Source organism: Mastigoproctus giganteus, chromosome 9 (assembly GCF_048544385.1).
Source record: "Mastigoproctus giganteus isolate SK-2022 chromosome 9, ASM4854438v1, whole genome shotgun sequence".
NCBI classification, from domain to species: domain Eukaryota; kingdom Metazoa; phylum Arthropoda; class Arachnida; order Uropygi; family Thelyphonidae; genus Mastigoproctus; species Mastigoproctus giganteus.
In genome coordinates this window covers 110278878-110295243 of record NC_143583.1, presented here as the reverse complement: position 1 = coordinate 110295243, position 16366 = coordinate 110278878, and the positions used below count along the sequence as shown (strand labels likewise).

General features: G+C 34.1%; 1 protein-coding gene across 2 annotated transcripts in view; it reads right to left on the bottom strand.

Moving 5' to 3' along the window:
- Positions 1–6222: 6222 nt before the first annotated feature.
- LOC150080636 (uncharacterized) overlaps positions 6223–16366 on the bottom strand; it is a 76527-nt gene continuing 66383 nt past the window's right edge. For both annotated transcript variants that reach the window (XM_090381224.1, XM_090381225.1), the window contains exon 6: positions 6223–6735. In XM_090381224.1, the coding sequence (XP_090237350.1) occupies positions 6259–6735 (477 nt within the window). In that variant the 3' untranslated portion in view covers positions 6223–6258. The remainder of the gene's footprint in view (positions 6736–16366) is intronic.

Here is a 16366-nt window from a genome sequence, read left to right as displayed (position 1 = left end):
TGTGTCCAAATTACTGTACAAATAAATATTTAAGGATTTATGCTGCCTACTCATTTAATTTAATCTGGCCATTTGCTATTTGAATGATATTGGAATCTAAGATCAAAGCTTTATATTTTTCCTTTATCCAAAAGTTGATATGCTATTTTAAAGGATGAAACCTCGAATCTCAAAATGTTATTTAAAATAAATAAAAAATAAACATAGGCTAGAAATTATTCCTCAGATCTCATGCATTATTAACTGCAGTTAACTATATAAGCCACATAAACTTAGAATGTTGGAAATCTCTTCAGTGTCCATTTCACTTTAATGTGGTATATAATTTACAGTCACCAGCATGGAAGTGTTTTTTATTATTATTAAATCTTAGAATGTGATGCTTATGAAATTGTCAGGTGAATAATATAGCTCACCTGAGGAAATAACATATAATTGCTACACGGAAAGCTGCTCTGCATACCATTTAGTGGTTAATTTTTTTGTAAATCTTTACTGGCCTGAAGTAAAATCTATAATAATAGTATTTCAACAAAAATTAGCATCTTCCTAAGCTTTCCATTTTAAATATTTCATTTTATATATAAACAATATACTTCTTTTAAAGGTTGCAGTCATTTTTGAAATTCAAGAAAGGAAGATTTTGCATTTACAGAAACAAAACACTGTTTCTGTATTTTCACTGTAATGAAATGCACTAGTTATTATTTTAGAGAATAGTGAAAATTAAGAATTTCATCCTGCACAGAGTGAAATCTGTCTTTAATTTTTAGAAGGAATAGAAATAATTCTTATATATATACACACACACACAACAGTCGATTCCAGTTATTTGGGACACATTGGGACTAGTGCATTTTGGCTCGATTAAGCAGCTGCCCCAATTATGAGAAGTTTCACATAAATAGTTAAAAATACAGTGGACCCCCACTTTACAATTGGTTCACTGTACAATAAAATCACGTTACGATGGACTCACTATAGTAAAGTACCGTTGACTGTACGATATAGTACAGTCAACGGTACTTTACTATAGTGAGTCAATAGTACAACTTGCATAGTAAGCACTGGTCATTGTGATCACGTTTGTGAATTGAATTTTAATTCTATTAAACAGCGATTCTAATTAGCGAAAATAGGAGGAATATTATTCACAGGCTATAAAAGTAGATATATTACCCTTTATTACCTTACAAATAAAAAAATTAAATGATACGTGATAATCGGAATAATTAATATGTACATACTAACTAGTTGACATATTTCTGTTCACTGACATTTGTTGGTGAGAATTAAAATTTAAAACAGTAAAAAGATGAGCAATCGATAACAAAGAACACGGCGCACACAAATTGCAAGTAACATGATACGTGCAAGTGAGAACGGAATAACAAGTTACGAAGCTTTAAAAATAGGAATAAAGAGATTCTGAAAATTAATTTTTTTATACGATTGAAGATTTCATGGAAGTGTGAACACATTTCACCATAATAACCGACAGAATTCCAGCTGTCAGTATTATAATTCAGTAAGATCGAGTTTACTATCCATTTATGATATATTGCACTAATAGAAAAGCCCAATAAACAGGTGACTTCTAATTGTTTTATGGCTGTGACCTCCAGAAATCCGACCAAACCACGTGGTACAGTCAAAGACAATCGTAGGGTAATCTCCAGTGCTGCAGTCTTCTGCCCCGATTAAACAGCATGTCCCAAATAAGCGAAGTAAACCCTGGCTATTTTCTTGATTGGTTCTGTTTTTTATGATTTGCCCCAAATAAATGGCTGCCCTGATTAACCGGTGGCCCAAATAACTGGAATCCACTGTATACAGCAATACCCCACATAGCACTGATAACTGTTCCGTGTTATGTGAAACCATGCTGATTGAATATTATAATGGCTTTTAATTGAATGCGTATTAGAGAAACAGTCTATAAACAATTTGCGCTTGATAGCCAATTAAAAGGATTTGAAGTAAAAAAATATTACAAAAATTGTATTAATGAAAAGGAAATATGAGAGATGAGGAAAAAGTTGTTTATTTAGGTATTTCAATAAAAAGGTCTGGAAAGTTCTCTCTTCTTTTTCTCGGCGTACAAGTCTTTGTAGCATCGAATCCCATCTTGTAAAATTTGCCGTATCTTGATGCTATGTTCAACATCCGGATCTCCATTCATAATCACCTCACAGGCTATGTCAATCCCCAAAAAAACTTTCTCCAATTCTTCTGTTGAAGATTCTTTTGGTGCCACTTCAGAATTGTTTTCCTTTTCTTCATATGCAGTTTACTCATCAATTTCAAGGAGAGTTGCATCGTCTAAGTCATTTGCATGTGAGTCAATGCAGTTATGTACATTGGCAGTGTCCAAAGTTTCGAATCCCAAGTCTTTACCGATCTTCAGTATCTTCGATAATTGTCTGAATTTGCAATTCAAAACCAGTGAAATCATTTGCCAAATGGGGCAGAACAGGCTGCCAAGCAGAATGTATGTTGTTGGCAGTGATTTCTAGCCAATATGCAAATATATTCGATCATATTTAAAGGGGTAAAGATCGTATAGCTTAGGGGTAAAAATAAATTATGAAATGAAGTTACGAAAAACTATCATGTCTCGTCAGGATGGAATTAAGAATACTGAACACTGTTGCATGTTGCCTGCCTGAGGGGAGCTATTGGCACATGTGCACGTGAGACAATAGAGTTGGCACCACAGCATATATGTATGCATACCTATGCTACAACAATGCAGCATATATGTAGAGTACATGTCTAGGCTATTGAATGAGTTTTAATATGTACAGTAAATTTTTGACTTGAACTGAATTGAAATCCGTGCTGTTTGAAGCTATGCTAAGCGAGGTACTGCTGTATATATTTTGAAGTACTCATTCAGTGTGGGTGTGTGTGTGAAGCTGAAATGTAATAAGAATGGCAATTGATTTATTGAAGTGGTACAGGAAGTACCATCTGAGAATTATTTGTATTCCTTCCAGAAATTAAAAGACAGATTTTCACTATTCTCCATTTTGATTCACTCGCACACCATACCACTAAAAGACCAGTTTAGTTACTACTTTTCAAGGAAAATATTTCTTCAAATGTACAGCCTAATATTAAGGCATAAATTTGTATTTATTCTCTAGACCAGGGGTGACCAACTTAATTTGTGATGCTATCTATTTTTTTTCTTCAAAATGTGCCGCAATCTACCATCTCAAGAATTTCATTGTACATGGTTAAAAAAGTTAATCAACACATATTGAAAAATGCTGTTTATAAATTTTAAAATAAAATACAATTCAGAATTCTTATTTTAAATTCATACGTATTTAAAACTTTAATTTACGCGAAGTTTGTGTCTTCATCTCACATGTCAAGCTTTCAAAATCGGGGATATACTGTGATAAATTAAATTTTCTGTTTATACTCCAGGACAACCAAATGGTCAGAAGAATTCACAAGACAGAATACAAGAAACAGCATCGTATTTAGCAGCCACGGGCTTGAACCCCAGTCACTCAAGGCACGTGCACTTATGCACCCCCCCAGACCACTCGGCTACAGCTGCCTTATGAGCGGCTGCTAAGTCCAACCGTAAAGAATCTTCTGTATGCAAGTCCATAAGAGTAGAGCGATTTGTCGTTGTTTGTTTCAAATACGAAAACGCCAATTCACATAGATATGTGGAACTAAAACAGGAATTTAAAAGTTCACTGCATTATTTTTACATTTGGGTACTTTTCTTGGCAAACATATTTCCAAAAGTCTTCTTCTGGCTTTTAGAAAGATATCGTTTTGCAATGTAATAATTTCATTTTCAAGTAATATTTTCTCTGTGTGAAAAATCTCAGTGATTTTTTTCTGCGATTTGTTTCATATCTAAGTTGACATTAAATGGATAAGAAATATATTAAACAATGTCTTCAATTGTTTTAAAATCACTGATTGTGGTTTCAAAATCATCCACAACTTTCTGAATTTCAGAAACAGGATATTTTTGCAAATTATCTTGCATATTTTCAAAATGATCTAATTTTTTTTTTCTTTGAAATCCTTAGCCATTGTCAAACATTGATATTTATATGCAGAAATACTACTAATCAGTGCATTGAAGTGCCTTTCTAAATTTCCCTTTTTTGGGTATAGCCACAAAAGCATTGCAAATCAAACAACAACATTTTTCTTTTATCATTACAAAAAAGTATTCTAGTTCCCACCCTTAATAAAAATGATACGTTTTGCTCTTTTTCGTTGTATTAATTTTAAATCAAAGGTTATTAAATTAAGTATAAGTACTGTCCAGTCATTAATATTAAGTAAGCTAAATGAGAATTCGACACATACACTATGCTCTCCACAACATAAAGTTGAGTGAAGAGGGCACAAAATTCACTTTGATCCATCCCGCGTTGAAATCTTTCAGTAAAATGTGCCCTGCATGCATTTTCACTAGACAAGCCTAGCCCACTGTGTATGCTTATTTGTAATAAGTGTATGCAGTGGGGTGCATAATAATAATATTTAGATTTTGACTAATCTATTTTTATATATATTTAAAATTTGTTGTGATCAACTTGTTGGCCACCACTGCTTTAGACTGTCAAGATTTACAAATTGATCATGAGTTCATACATAATAAATCATTGTCAGCAGATTTTCAGTCACAGTTTGTGGTGCCATTTTTGTGGCTGCACACACACACACGCACTGGACTACACCTGGCCACTCCTTGTTTAGCATAAGTGAAATACTAACATATTTTTTAACAGTGAGCATCTGACAACTCGGTTATTTATAAAAACAGATTTTTTGGCAGAAATGTAAATGCTACATATCATGTCTCTTAATGAATTACCAAAAATTAGTATTATGATTAAATAAGGGAGAAATCCACAGACACAAATGAATTTTTAAATTGGAGGACAGTGGTTGTCCACGTGACTGTCATCTTGAAAGGTCACATCACTACTCAAGGGTTAATGCATCATCAAAGTTTTTTTTTTTTTTTTTTTCCCCCCACAGAACGTGCTGCATACCATTAACTGAAACCTCTCAAAAACAGATGTTGACACTGCAAAGTTGTGATCACTAGTGAATTAGATTCAAAGAGCTAAATGCTCTTTGAATCTAATTCAAAGAGCATTTAGTATTTAATTAGATTCAAAGAGCTAAATGCTCTTTGAATCTAATTCACTAGTGACCAATTGAAATTTAGAAATGCCAATCCTTCACCATTATTACCTTTGTTCATTTTTGAGGTAAATGATACTTTTCGTTCCTCATCTATTCTTATGGTTTTACTAAAGGATAAAGTGGAGTTGAAGTATCACAAAAGATAAAAACTAAGTATACAAGCTCTAGATGAGAAGTTTAACATTGGTAAGAAGTCTCAGGAAATGGGGGGAACGATCTTTAAAAAAATGTGGGTGAAAAACAAAAGCAATAAACATGAAAAAATATTCCATAACAGTGTTAGTATGATATGTGACCAAGCAACTTTTAATTCATTTTGCCAAACAGGCTGCTAACATTGTTATCAGGACCTTTAATTTAAAAAAAAATCATTTGATCTTAAAACTTTCAGTGATTGGCTCAAAGTTTCATTTTGAGGCACAGTAACTCATATTCCACTCCCATTTTAATGTCATCTCATTAGTTTGTGTGCTACACAAACTAATGAGATGACAAGTATAGCTTACTAATGCCAAGTGCTCAATCACCTCTTAGTACCCTTGCTACTCCAGTTTTAACACACACACACACATTATACAGATGTAATTCATTGGCACAATATGACTTTAAATGCTGGCATACAAAAAAAAAGAACATAAGAGCTGCTTACTGTTCTATCTTCCACAGCCTTTTATTCCTTTAACTTTCCAATTATTATCTAAATAAAAAATACTGCTTAATAAACTTTGCTCCAACTAAAAGTTCATAGCGGACTTAAAAAATAAGAGGCCCCATGCTAGTTTCCCATCTTATATGAGTACTAAGAGGGTTAGTACCCTGTTGTACAATACTTAGAGAAACTTATCGATTTCTTACTTCTCTACAAAAAATTGCTTAATAAGAAAAGCAATACAAAAATACCATATAACTAAAAGCAAGCAGAAAGCATGGGATTTTCTAAATTCAAAGTAAGACTTCAGCTTAGTACAAGTGTTCTTTTTTAATGTATTAACTTTATAATCTTTATTATAAAGAAATGCCTATTTTGACGTACCTATAAACCTATTACATACATAAAGATTATTCTGTTCTCCTCGTATCACTATATGTATAATCATCACCATTAACCATATCATCATCATCACATACATCTGCATCATCATATATATCAACTTCAGGTTCAGCTTCTGCAAGTTCATATTCAGTTTTTGGCTTTAAAGATGATAACTCTTCAGAACGAGCTTCTTTCTTTGCTTTGTGTATACGAATTTTACGTAACTTCAAAAAAGAACGCAGCATATCCACTCTCGTATTATCACTTTGGAGAACTGTGGAGTAAACATTATCTTCAGGCAGATTAGCATCCCATAAATCCTGGCAAGCAGATGACACTGCAGTGCCCACTTTTTTCCGTCTTACCCTTTTCTTCATTTCAACAACTTTATCCATCAGAGCCTTACGATCGAGATTTAAAATATTCATTCTCATATCCGAGGGATACTGCAGTTCTATCTGCTCATCACTTTCTGTTCCTTCATCTTCAGTTGTTTTCTCCAACTAAAAATACAAATTACATAACAGAATAAACAGCTGAAACAATATCAGCCTAAAAATATAAAAATTAATTCTTCACATAAACAGAGAATTAACTAATGCTTATTTGCAATTCTGGAATAACATTCCTTAAGGGGTTATGCTGAATTACAACTGAAATCAATTTTTAACCAGTCACAGAAGTTGTATTGAATTTGTAACACATTAAGCATCTAAAACCTGTTCTACAGATTTGTCTTCAAATCTGTAGAACAGGTTTTAGATGCTTAATGTGATACAAATTCAATATTTAATAGAATTTACACTCTTTAACCTAAAATTCAAAGTTTATTTAGATTTTATATATACAAACTGAATCGATTTGTATGTCTTGGATTTAATTAGAAGGGATCTTGAATAATTAAACTAACCTAACAATATCCTTAAGATAATAACAAAATATAGTGAAATTTTGATTTGAAACAGAATTTTGATAATTCTGTTTCAAAATAAAAATGAAGGCTGGTTTGTATGTTTTAAGGAATGAAATATCCAGAATACATTGTGGAGGGAGGGGTAACCTTCTGCCTGAGAACTTCCCAGCTGAATGACTGACTAACATGCACTTTTTTTTCCTTTTTTTTTTTTTTAAGAAACCAAGCATGGACGGTATTAGAACCTATAGTATTTAGTACCATGTGCAGTGGGTGAGCTGTGAATATTTTAACAATGGGCTTGCAGTTTTGCCAACTTTTTGATGTGAAACATACTTAGGGATACCTACAGAGTAAATCTGATCAGTCACAGAAGTGACGTAATTTGTGGCATCCGCAAAAAGCACTTCCCACACTCGCACCACTAGTCTGTGCCGAACACTCACTAGTAGCGTGATTAGAGTGCATCACGCATTTTTCATGACAGGAACGATATTATTGTTGCAATAAAGATTCTCTTCTTCATCTCAAGTTCTAACTTTTTAGAATTTTTGAATAGTATGACGTCACAATCATACTTCCTTCCAGTATATATGATTGCAACAATACAAACATTTTTCAACAATTTCTTTTTTTGTCTCGCATTATCGTTACATTCCAGTTATTAGGTGCCCCCAACAGCTGTGTATGTCATTTCAACTACAAGATCGGGTACCTCAATCGACCCTGTTTTCCAGAGACATTTAGATATGTTGCAGTTGAAAGTATACATCCCTTATTTTAGTTATCATAAATCCATTGTATCTTGTCTTCCAGAAATTATCGAAATTTGTGAATGAGCAATAAAATATTTACAATACAAAAGCTCTTATTTCATAAACAATATATACAAATCAAAATACCTAAAAGAAACGCAAAGGATGTTTTACACAAAACCATCAACCACACATGCACCACTTCTTTCTTTTTTTTTATAACTACGGAAATATAGAGATACAAAATCTTAATATTGCGAATAAAAAATAACGTGAAATATTTCCCATATCACAAATAAAAACTATCACAAAAAAAATTTCTACAATATAAAACAAATATTATATAAAAAAACAAACTATTATAGAAAAGGAACACAAAAATCACAGATAAACATGAAAAAAAATTGTTACACAAATATTCAAGAAAATTTATTCTAAAAATTGCCGTATAGAATTTACTTCTTTATTACTATTTGTTGTCGATCTGCTTTGCTCAATAGCTAAGTTATGTTGTTGTTGTTATTTGGTTTTTAGGAGTATTAGCAAATAAGGCCATATTGCTCCGGGGATATGCGGTGGTCATTCCCTGACTTTTCCGCATCCTCCGTATTTGGTGGTGACGGGCTCGAACCCCGGTCTAATCAAGAAGCTTGTGCTACGCACTGCTGCTCCTGCCCACCTGGCTACGGAGGTGCCAGCTGAGCTATGATTACGGAGAAAAGTTCTGACAACAATCTGGATCAAATTGAAGCAATTGTATTCTGTTTAGATATATGGTCATCATATCTGCAACGTGTTTAATTATTAAAGATGTTCTTTTATTTTTGCAATATTATTCATTACACTGAAAGCTTGCTCAGCTTCAGCACTGTTAATCGCAATGGTTTCAAGGATATTTCTGGATTTTTTAACTGAAAAGGGAATTTCCTCAATTTTAGAGATAAACTGTCTTTTTGACAAAATCTCTAAAATCATTAATTATTATTTCATGTTATTAGAAAACTTAAATTTCTTATTTGTTTTTCATGCCATGGCTCTCATGCCTCTTGCCATGAAGACGAAAGTTCTTTCATGTTCCACAATTTTGGGTAGTGCATGTTTAAAATTTCTTTCAATTCCTCATCATCAATGATATCATTATTTTATTTTTTTAAGTTAAAATTACTCTGCTATATTAATAACCGATCTTTAAGGATAAAAACAATGCAGTTTAATAACTTGTCATGAGGTAATATTTTAAGCGTTCTTACTTTCGATTTTGATTCCTTCAAATTCTTTCGACTTCTGCATGCTCTCAATTTTAGCTTCATACAATTTCCTTCAAAAATTTTAAAATTAGCAATAGCATTGATAGTTCAAGTAATTAATTTAACTTCTTTTACTATAGTGACTGTGACTTTGTAAAGCTTCTGAAAGGTTGAGAGCTCCTGCAGGATGTCAAGCATTAGTGCTAAATCGTTAAGAAATTCCAAATTTAAAAGTCGGTTTAATAATCCTGAATATTTAACTTCTGATTCAAAATGTTTGCACAAAGAAAGATAAGTCCTCCAAACTGAAATTGCAGTCGACGAGTGATCTTTATAATTTCCACATCAAGTTCTTTAGCAATCATCCTTAAATCATGCTGGTTTTTTGGAGATTGGTGATATATAATGTATACTGTTTTTTTTTTTTGTTTGTTTGCTTGTTTGTTTTTAATTGCCTGTATTCTATTATATTTTGGAACTCTTTTTTTTTTTTTCACCGTGAAGGCCTTGACGCAGTTTCAAAATCTGCCAACATTTCATCTTCGGAAAGTTTATTTAGCATTAGTAGAGGCATTTGATGCAAGAAAGCAAGCTTATGCAGCATCAGCCAAAAAAAAAAAAAAAAAACCACTTCCACTTCACCCCTCTGTTCGTTCAAAATACCTGTCCAGCTGAGCCTTAAACTTATTTAGGCTATCAACTTCCACGACAAGGGATGGAAGTCTGTTCCACCAACCAACCACCCGCTGGCCAAAGGCAAATTTCCTCACGTCTATCCTACATCTGTCTTTTCTCAATTTGAATTTATGCCCTCTCAGGTGATTATTCTGAGCAAGAGGAAGAATCCCATCAGCATTGAGCATGTTCAAACCATTCAAGGCTTTATACACCTCTATCAGATCACCTCGCTGGTGCCTAGTCTCCAGACACTGTAATTTGCAAAGCTTAAGCCTTTTTTCGTAAGAGCACCCCTTTGTTCCATTCACCAATCTTGTTGCCCTTCTCTGTACTCGTTCCAGCATCTCTACATCCTTCTTGAAATGAGGCCTCCAGACCTGTATACAGTACTCTAGGTGTGGCCTGACCATTGCCTTATACAAGGGAATAATCACCTCCTTATCCCTGCTAGAAAAATTCCTGTATATCATTGACAATACACCATGAGCTACTCTTGCAGCCCGTCTGCACTGCTCAGAAAACTTCATATCTGCCTGCACAACCACCCCCCAGGTCCCTTTCATTCTCTAGCACTGTCAGTGTAGTACCACTGATTGATACGTTGCTCTGGGGTTGCTGTTTCCCCATATGTAGTACTTTACATTTGTCAATGTTAAACTTTATTTGCCACCTCTCAGCCCATCTGCTCAACCTTTCCAGATCCTGTTGCAGTAGCATAGTGTCCTTGACAACCCTGCCAACCTTTGTATCGTCTGCAAACTTGGACATTAAGCTTGATATACCATCATCAATATCATTTATAAATACAGAAAACAATAATGGACTCAATACTGAACCCTAAGGGACCCCACTAATAACATCAGTCCACGATGAGCAGTGTCCATTGATTACCACTCTCTGTCTTCTCCTCCTCAACCACCCCTTTATCCATAGCAGCAATTTGCCTCCAATGGCACACTGCTCCAATTTGTGCAGCAGTCTTCCATGTGCAACAGTATCAAAAGCCTTTCTAAGATCCAAGTATTAGTAAAATAATAAGAGGAGTTTACCTCAATATAGTACGTAGAACACTTCTGTATGATACTCTCCAGAAATTAAAACGGAAAAAATGAAAAAAATCAACAACTTACCTGTACATTAAAGTAAAAATATAAATAATTAAATAATCAATTTAACACAATTCAAAATCAAATTAACGCAATTAAAAGAATCTAACGAAAATATTCAAAACGATTTTCCTTCCTAAAGCTGACAACGCTTTTCGACCGTATGTCATGATCACAGGAATGAAAATTACCGAATCGGGTTAAACCTGCAACTTAAATAGTGATTATGTCTTCGCGCATGCAGGTCCACGCATCGGAGATCAAATATGGCCGCCGAACATTAACAGAATTCTTGTGTAATTTAATTTCAACGGTTTCTGCAATTAATAGTCGCGTATAATTACGTTGAACGTTTAGTATTTTGGCCTCGTTAAATAAAAAAGTGTGTTTTTCTTTAATGCCATGAAAGGCTAATTCTGACGCTGCTGAACGAGAAGCACGAACTGAGGCTTCGTGTTGATTTACACGAATATTAAGCGAAAACCGCATTGAACCTTGGTAAGACGAGTCACAATCACCACAAGAAATGTATACCAGATCATTAATTTGTGTTGCGAACGCGGAAAGAACCGAGCAATTGTTCAGTATAGTGTGTGACTTCCGTATAGGCCTAGCTATAATTTTAAATTCGGTATCTTTAAAGAATCTGTTAAGAATCTGTACATCACCTTTCGAGACAAGGTGTACAAACAAATTTTTGGATTACCAATGGGTTTGAGCCTGAGTGGCTTAATGTCAGAGATCTATCTCTCAACGATTGAGCAGATACATTTGACACCTTTTCGTCCCCATATCACGTACTATGGGAGGTTATTTAGACGATGTTCTAGTTATTACCGATAGTAGTACTATCCAAGACATTTTACATTCGTTTAATAATATTCATTCTAGACTCAAATTTACATTGGAAAGGGAAGATACGGATATAAAGTCACTAAACTTTCTAAATTTCACGCTTACCCGAGACTCGAATAAAATACAATTTAGCATCTATCGAAAACCCACAAACACCAGTATGCTTCTACATTATAATAGCTATCACCCGTTCACCTAAAAAAGATCGATTATCTTTAATCAATTTCTAAATTGCCTGTAAATATTCAACGACGGATTCTGCTTTGGACCCAGAAATACAAATATTAACTAGCAGATTCTTAAACAGGGGTTATTCCATTACCACAATAAATCGAATTAGGGTACAAGCTAAGGATAGGATACAAAATACTACACCAATCAACAATAGTAATAGCAAAAAATACTTTATTTCTGTCCCATATGTTGAACAGTGGCACAAACAGCTTAACAGATTCTTTAAAGATACCGAATTTAAAATTATAGCTAGGCCTATACGGAAGTTACACACTATACTGAACAATCGCTCAGTTCTTTCCGCGTTCGCAACACAAATTAATGATCTGGTATACATTTCTTGCAGTGATTGCGACTCGTCTTACCAAGGTTCGACGCGGTTTTCTCTTAATATTCGTGTAAATCAACACGAAGCCTCAGTTCGTGCTTCTCGTTCAGCAGCGTCAGAATTAGCTTTTCATGCCATTAATGAAAAACACACTTTTTTATTTAACGAGGCCAAAATACTTAACATTCAACGTAATTATACGTGACTATTAATTGCAGAAACCGTTGAAATTAAATTACACGAGAATTCTGTTAATGTTCGGCGGCCATATTTGATCTCCGATGTGTGGACCTTTACGCGCATGCGCGAAGACATATAATCACTATTTAAGTTGCAGGTTTAACCCGATTCGGTAATTTTCATTCCTGTGATCACGACATACGGTCGAAAAGCGTTGTCAGCTTTAGGAAGGAAAATCGTTTTGAATATTTTTGTTAGATTCTTTTAATTGCGTTAATTTGATTTTTTAATTATTTATATTTTTACTTTAATGTACCGGTAAGTTGTCGATTTTTTCGTTTTTTCCGTTTTAATTTCTGGAGAGTATCATACGGAAGTGTTCCATGTACTATATTGAGTATTACAGCTCTGATTCATACTATCTAATTACTTTTTTAAACTCTTATTGACTATTTCATTCACTTCCTGTCTCTCCAGTACTATACAATCGATACACACAATTATGGGAGATTTTTTTGAATGGCTTGGTACAAAATTACATTAAATCTACATTAAGGTACTCGGTCCAAAGTTACCACATTTCTTTCCTAAAATAGTGCCTTCAAAACAACATCGTTCCGAAGTTTGCCAGGGTGAATTTAAATCAAAAAAATCTGCATTAGGAATATGCCTTAATCTTCTGACTGGCTGTGGAAAGCATATTGACTAGCACAATTTCTCAGTAAGTGGGATAGGTGGCTGCATAGGTTTCACAGGCATCACTAGCATTACACAACGGTAATCCCTTTAACCCTTAATTCACACTTTCTACTTGCCTAAAGGCCAGAGGTGGAAACAATGCATACAAAGTGGTCTCCTGTAATCCGTTCATCCTATGGAAACCATTTTAAATGTAATTACCAGGAGAAATTCAAAAAAATTCACTATAAAGAAATTTGTCCATCTATAATTAACAGAAGTCCAACTGTAATTAAATCAAAAATAAAGCAATTTAAACATAACTGGTCGATTGCACCATTAAAATGCTGGGGATGGGGTTCCACTGTAGTTCTGGCTCTGGACACAATAATTGAATTCAGGATTTCATTTGTAAAATAAATGATTGTTTCAACAATGGGCTCGTAAATTTTCAAAAAAAAAAAAAACTGGCTCTCACAAGCCCACCACTGACGGTGGGTGAGTTGAAGATAAGACAGAAGATACGTCTCCACATTGGATTTGAATTTCTGTAGATTATCATTTTCAGGAAATATAAAGGAAGGTTGTTCCAGAAAACAGAAGTTGAAGAGATAAATGAAGAAGAAAAGTTTGTTCTGAGTTTGATGTTGGACAGACATGGATGCTAACTGGTTGTGGCACATGTTTGGACCTTTGGAAGAGAGCAGGAATTATAGATGTCCATGAAAGTATTTATAGAAAAAGCATGTGACGGAGAGTAGAGAAACTAAGAGATGGGTTATCAATTGACTTGACTGTCCTCTTTGAATGGAGCCTAGAAGCCTGAGAGAGGTTTTAGCGGCACCACCCACTGATAGCAAAAGAGAAAACCCAATTTTTTAGATGCAGAAGCAATAAGTACGGTGCACTTATAGCAAGAGAGAATAGAAGTCAGTGATCCCTAATAAAGATTTATTATCTTGTCTAGAAATATGAGTGTCATCAAAGATAAGCAAGGGAGCAGTACACTTTTTTGAAAGATATATGACTGAGTTTAAAAAGATTAATTAACTGTTATCTTAGCTCATTAGAGAATTAACCTGAAAATCAGTATTTAAAGAATTGATGTGGGATATTCAAGATTTTGAAGCTGTTTGTGTAGGGCACCCTACACAAACAGCCTCACACCAGTTGCCCTACACCAGTGGTTCCCAAACTACTGAGATCTACGGACCCAGTAGATCTCAGTAGTTTGGAAACTATTGAATAAAAATAAAATATACACATATATATTTATGCATGTGTGAATAGTGGTATTCAAATTGGTTAACAAAAATAACCTTGACATGGGGTAGTATTAAATTTGGTTTATAAGAGAGTGGATGTTTTTAGGTTTGTCATTTTACTTTTTGTGAGCATGGATTTCAACCAAAATAACTTAGTCACTTATAAAGAAGTTTAACTAAAAATAATGAGGAAAATTTGACAATTGTCTTTGATTCCAGGTCTATGATTGAGAGACTTAGTAGTTGACAGATAATGGGAATTGAACACAAGATTAGTTTTTTTTAATAAAACCGTATGTATGGATAATATCGCATTACTAACTTTAACCTTTTTGTCATAATGGATTAACTGGATAAGTTGGGGGTGAGTGTGTTGAAGAGCATTCCTATAGTAAGGTGTGAAAATTTCTCTTATATTTAACAATATATATATATAATATTGATAAAAATAATAGGATATAATCACATTACTGAACAACTAAGCGAGCAAGAAAAAGTATTATATTATAATTATTAAACTAAGTTATGGATCCAGGGCACTACTAGTCATAATAGTAGAGATACCCGGCAACCATAATGAAATATAGACAAATGTATGTTTTCAGTGTATTGGGTAGGGGTGCTGACCTGTAAACTGTAATTACCATGGAAAAAATTGAGAATGCCAGCAAGGTAAAAGAGAACACAAAATTAAATTAGATTAACATAAAAATGATAATAACGATGGTACCTAAAGTAATGGGTCCTAGGGCTTTAACTACTACTTCAGAGGATCAGCAGCGAAAACCGTAGGAGCCACTGCAATAAGCAGGGTCTCTGTTTCTGTTATGTATACGTGCGAAATATATACATCATAGCCAACAGTACAAAAGGAAGGAATAAAATACAAACATAAATAAAAATAAGTTTATAAATATAAAATACAGTTAAAAAGCTAAAATAATGCCAATAAATCTTGTTAAAGGAGAAATGAATTAGAAGACGAAATGCACAATGCATAATTTCTTATGGGTTTATGATATCGGTGTAGAAACACCATAGTTTACCCATAAATTTGAACTACATGTGTAATCTAAAGGCGTTTTAATTGTATCTCATATTGTGGGTGCTTTCACAACGAGATAGCTGGTATTGCACTACTTCGAATAAATAATGCTTCTAGTAGAGAAGACTACTGATATTTATTCAAAGTAGTGCAAAACCATCTATCTCGTTGAGAAGGCACTTGCAACATGAGATACAATTAAAACGATGCCTTTACACTACACACATTCAAATTTATAGGTAAACTATGGTGTTTCTACACAGATATTATATAGGAGAAATGAATGAAAGTTTGAATTCAGAAAGACAGAATAAAGTCAAGTTAAAGCCAACTTACTGTGTGCTTGGACTGGAATCGGTGAAATTAGCTGCGTGTGGTGGTTACAGAGCAACATCGGAGATCCAAAGATGAAAGTCGATAGTTCTCAGCTTATAGTGTACAGTATATTTATATCAGTTGAAGTAACCCCGAGTGAGGCGGGGAGAAGGTGTGAAATTGTCAAAGTGAACCGTACCTGTGTGACGAGGAAGTAAGCAATTAAACAGATGAGGCAAAGGGAGAATCAACGACTAACAAGGTAGTGTAGAAAAGACTAAACTTTGCTTAAGAAGAAAAAAGGGGCGATAGCAGAGGAATAGCATCTAAATATTGTTTTCGGCCAGCCTAATCGTACACAAGAAATAAGTTGTAGTAATTAAGGACAGTAGAAAGCAATTGGAAGAAGGAGAAGGGGAATATAGTTGTGCTTGGGCTGTCCGGGGTTGCTAAACCCGTGCCATAGTCGGTCCCTGGACAAATGCCTCGTGTTTTAAGTCATTATTGGTATTGTTATTGAGGAAATGTAAAAAGA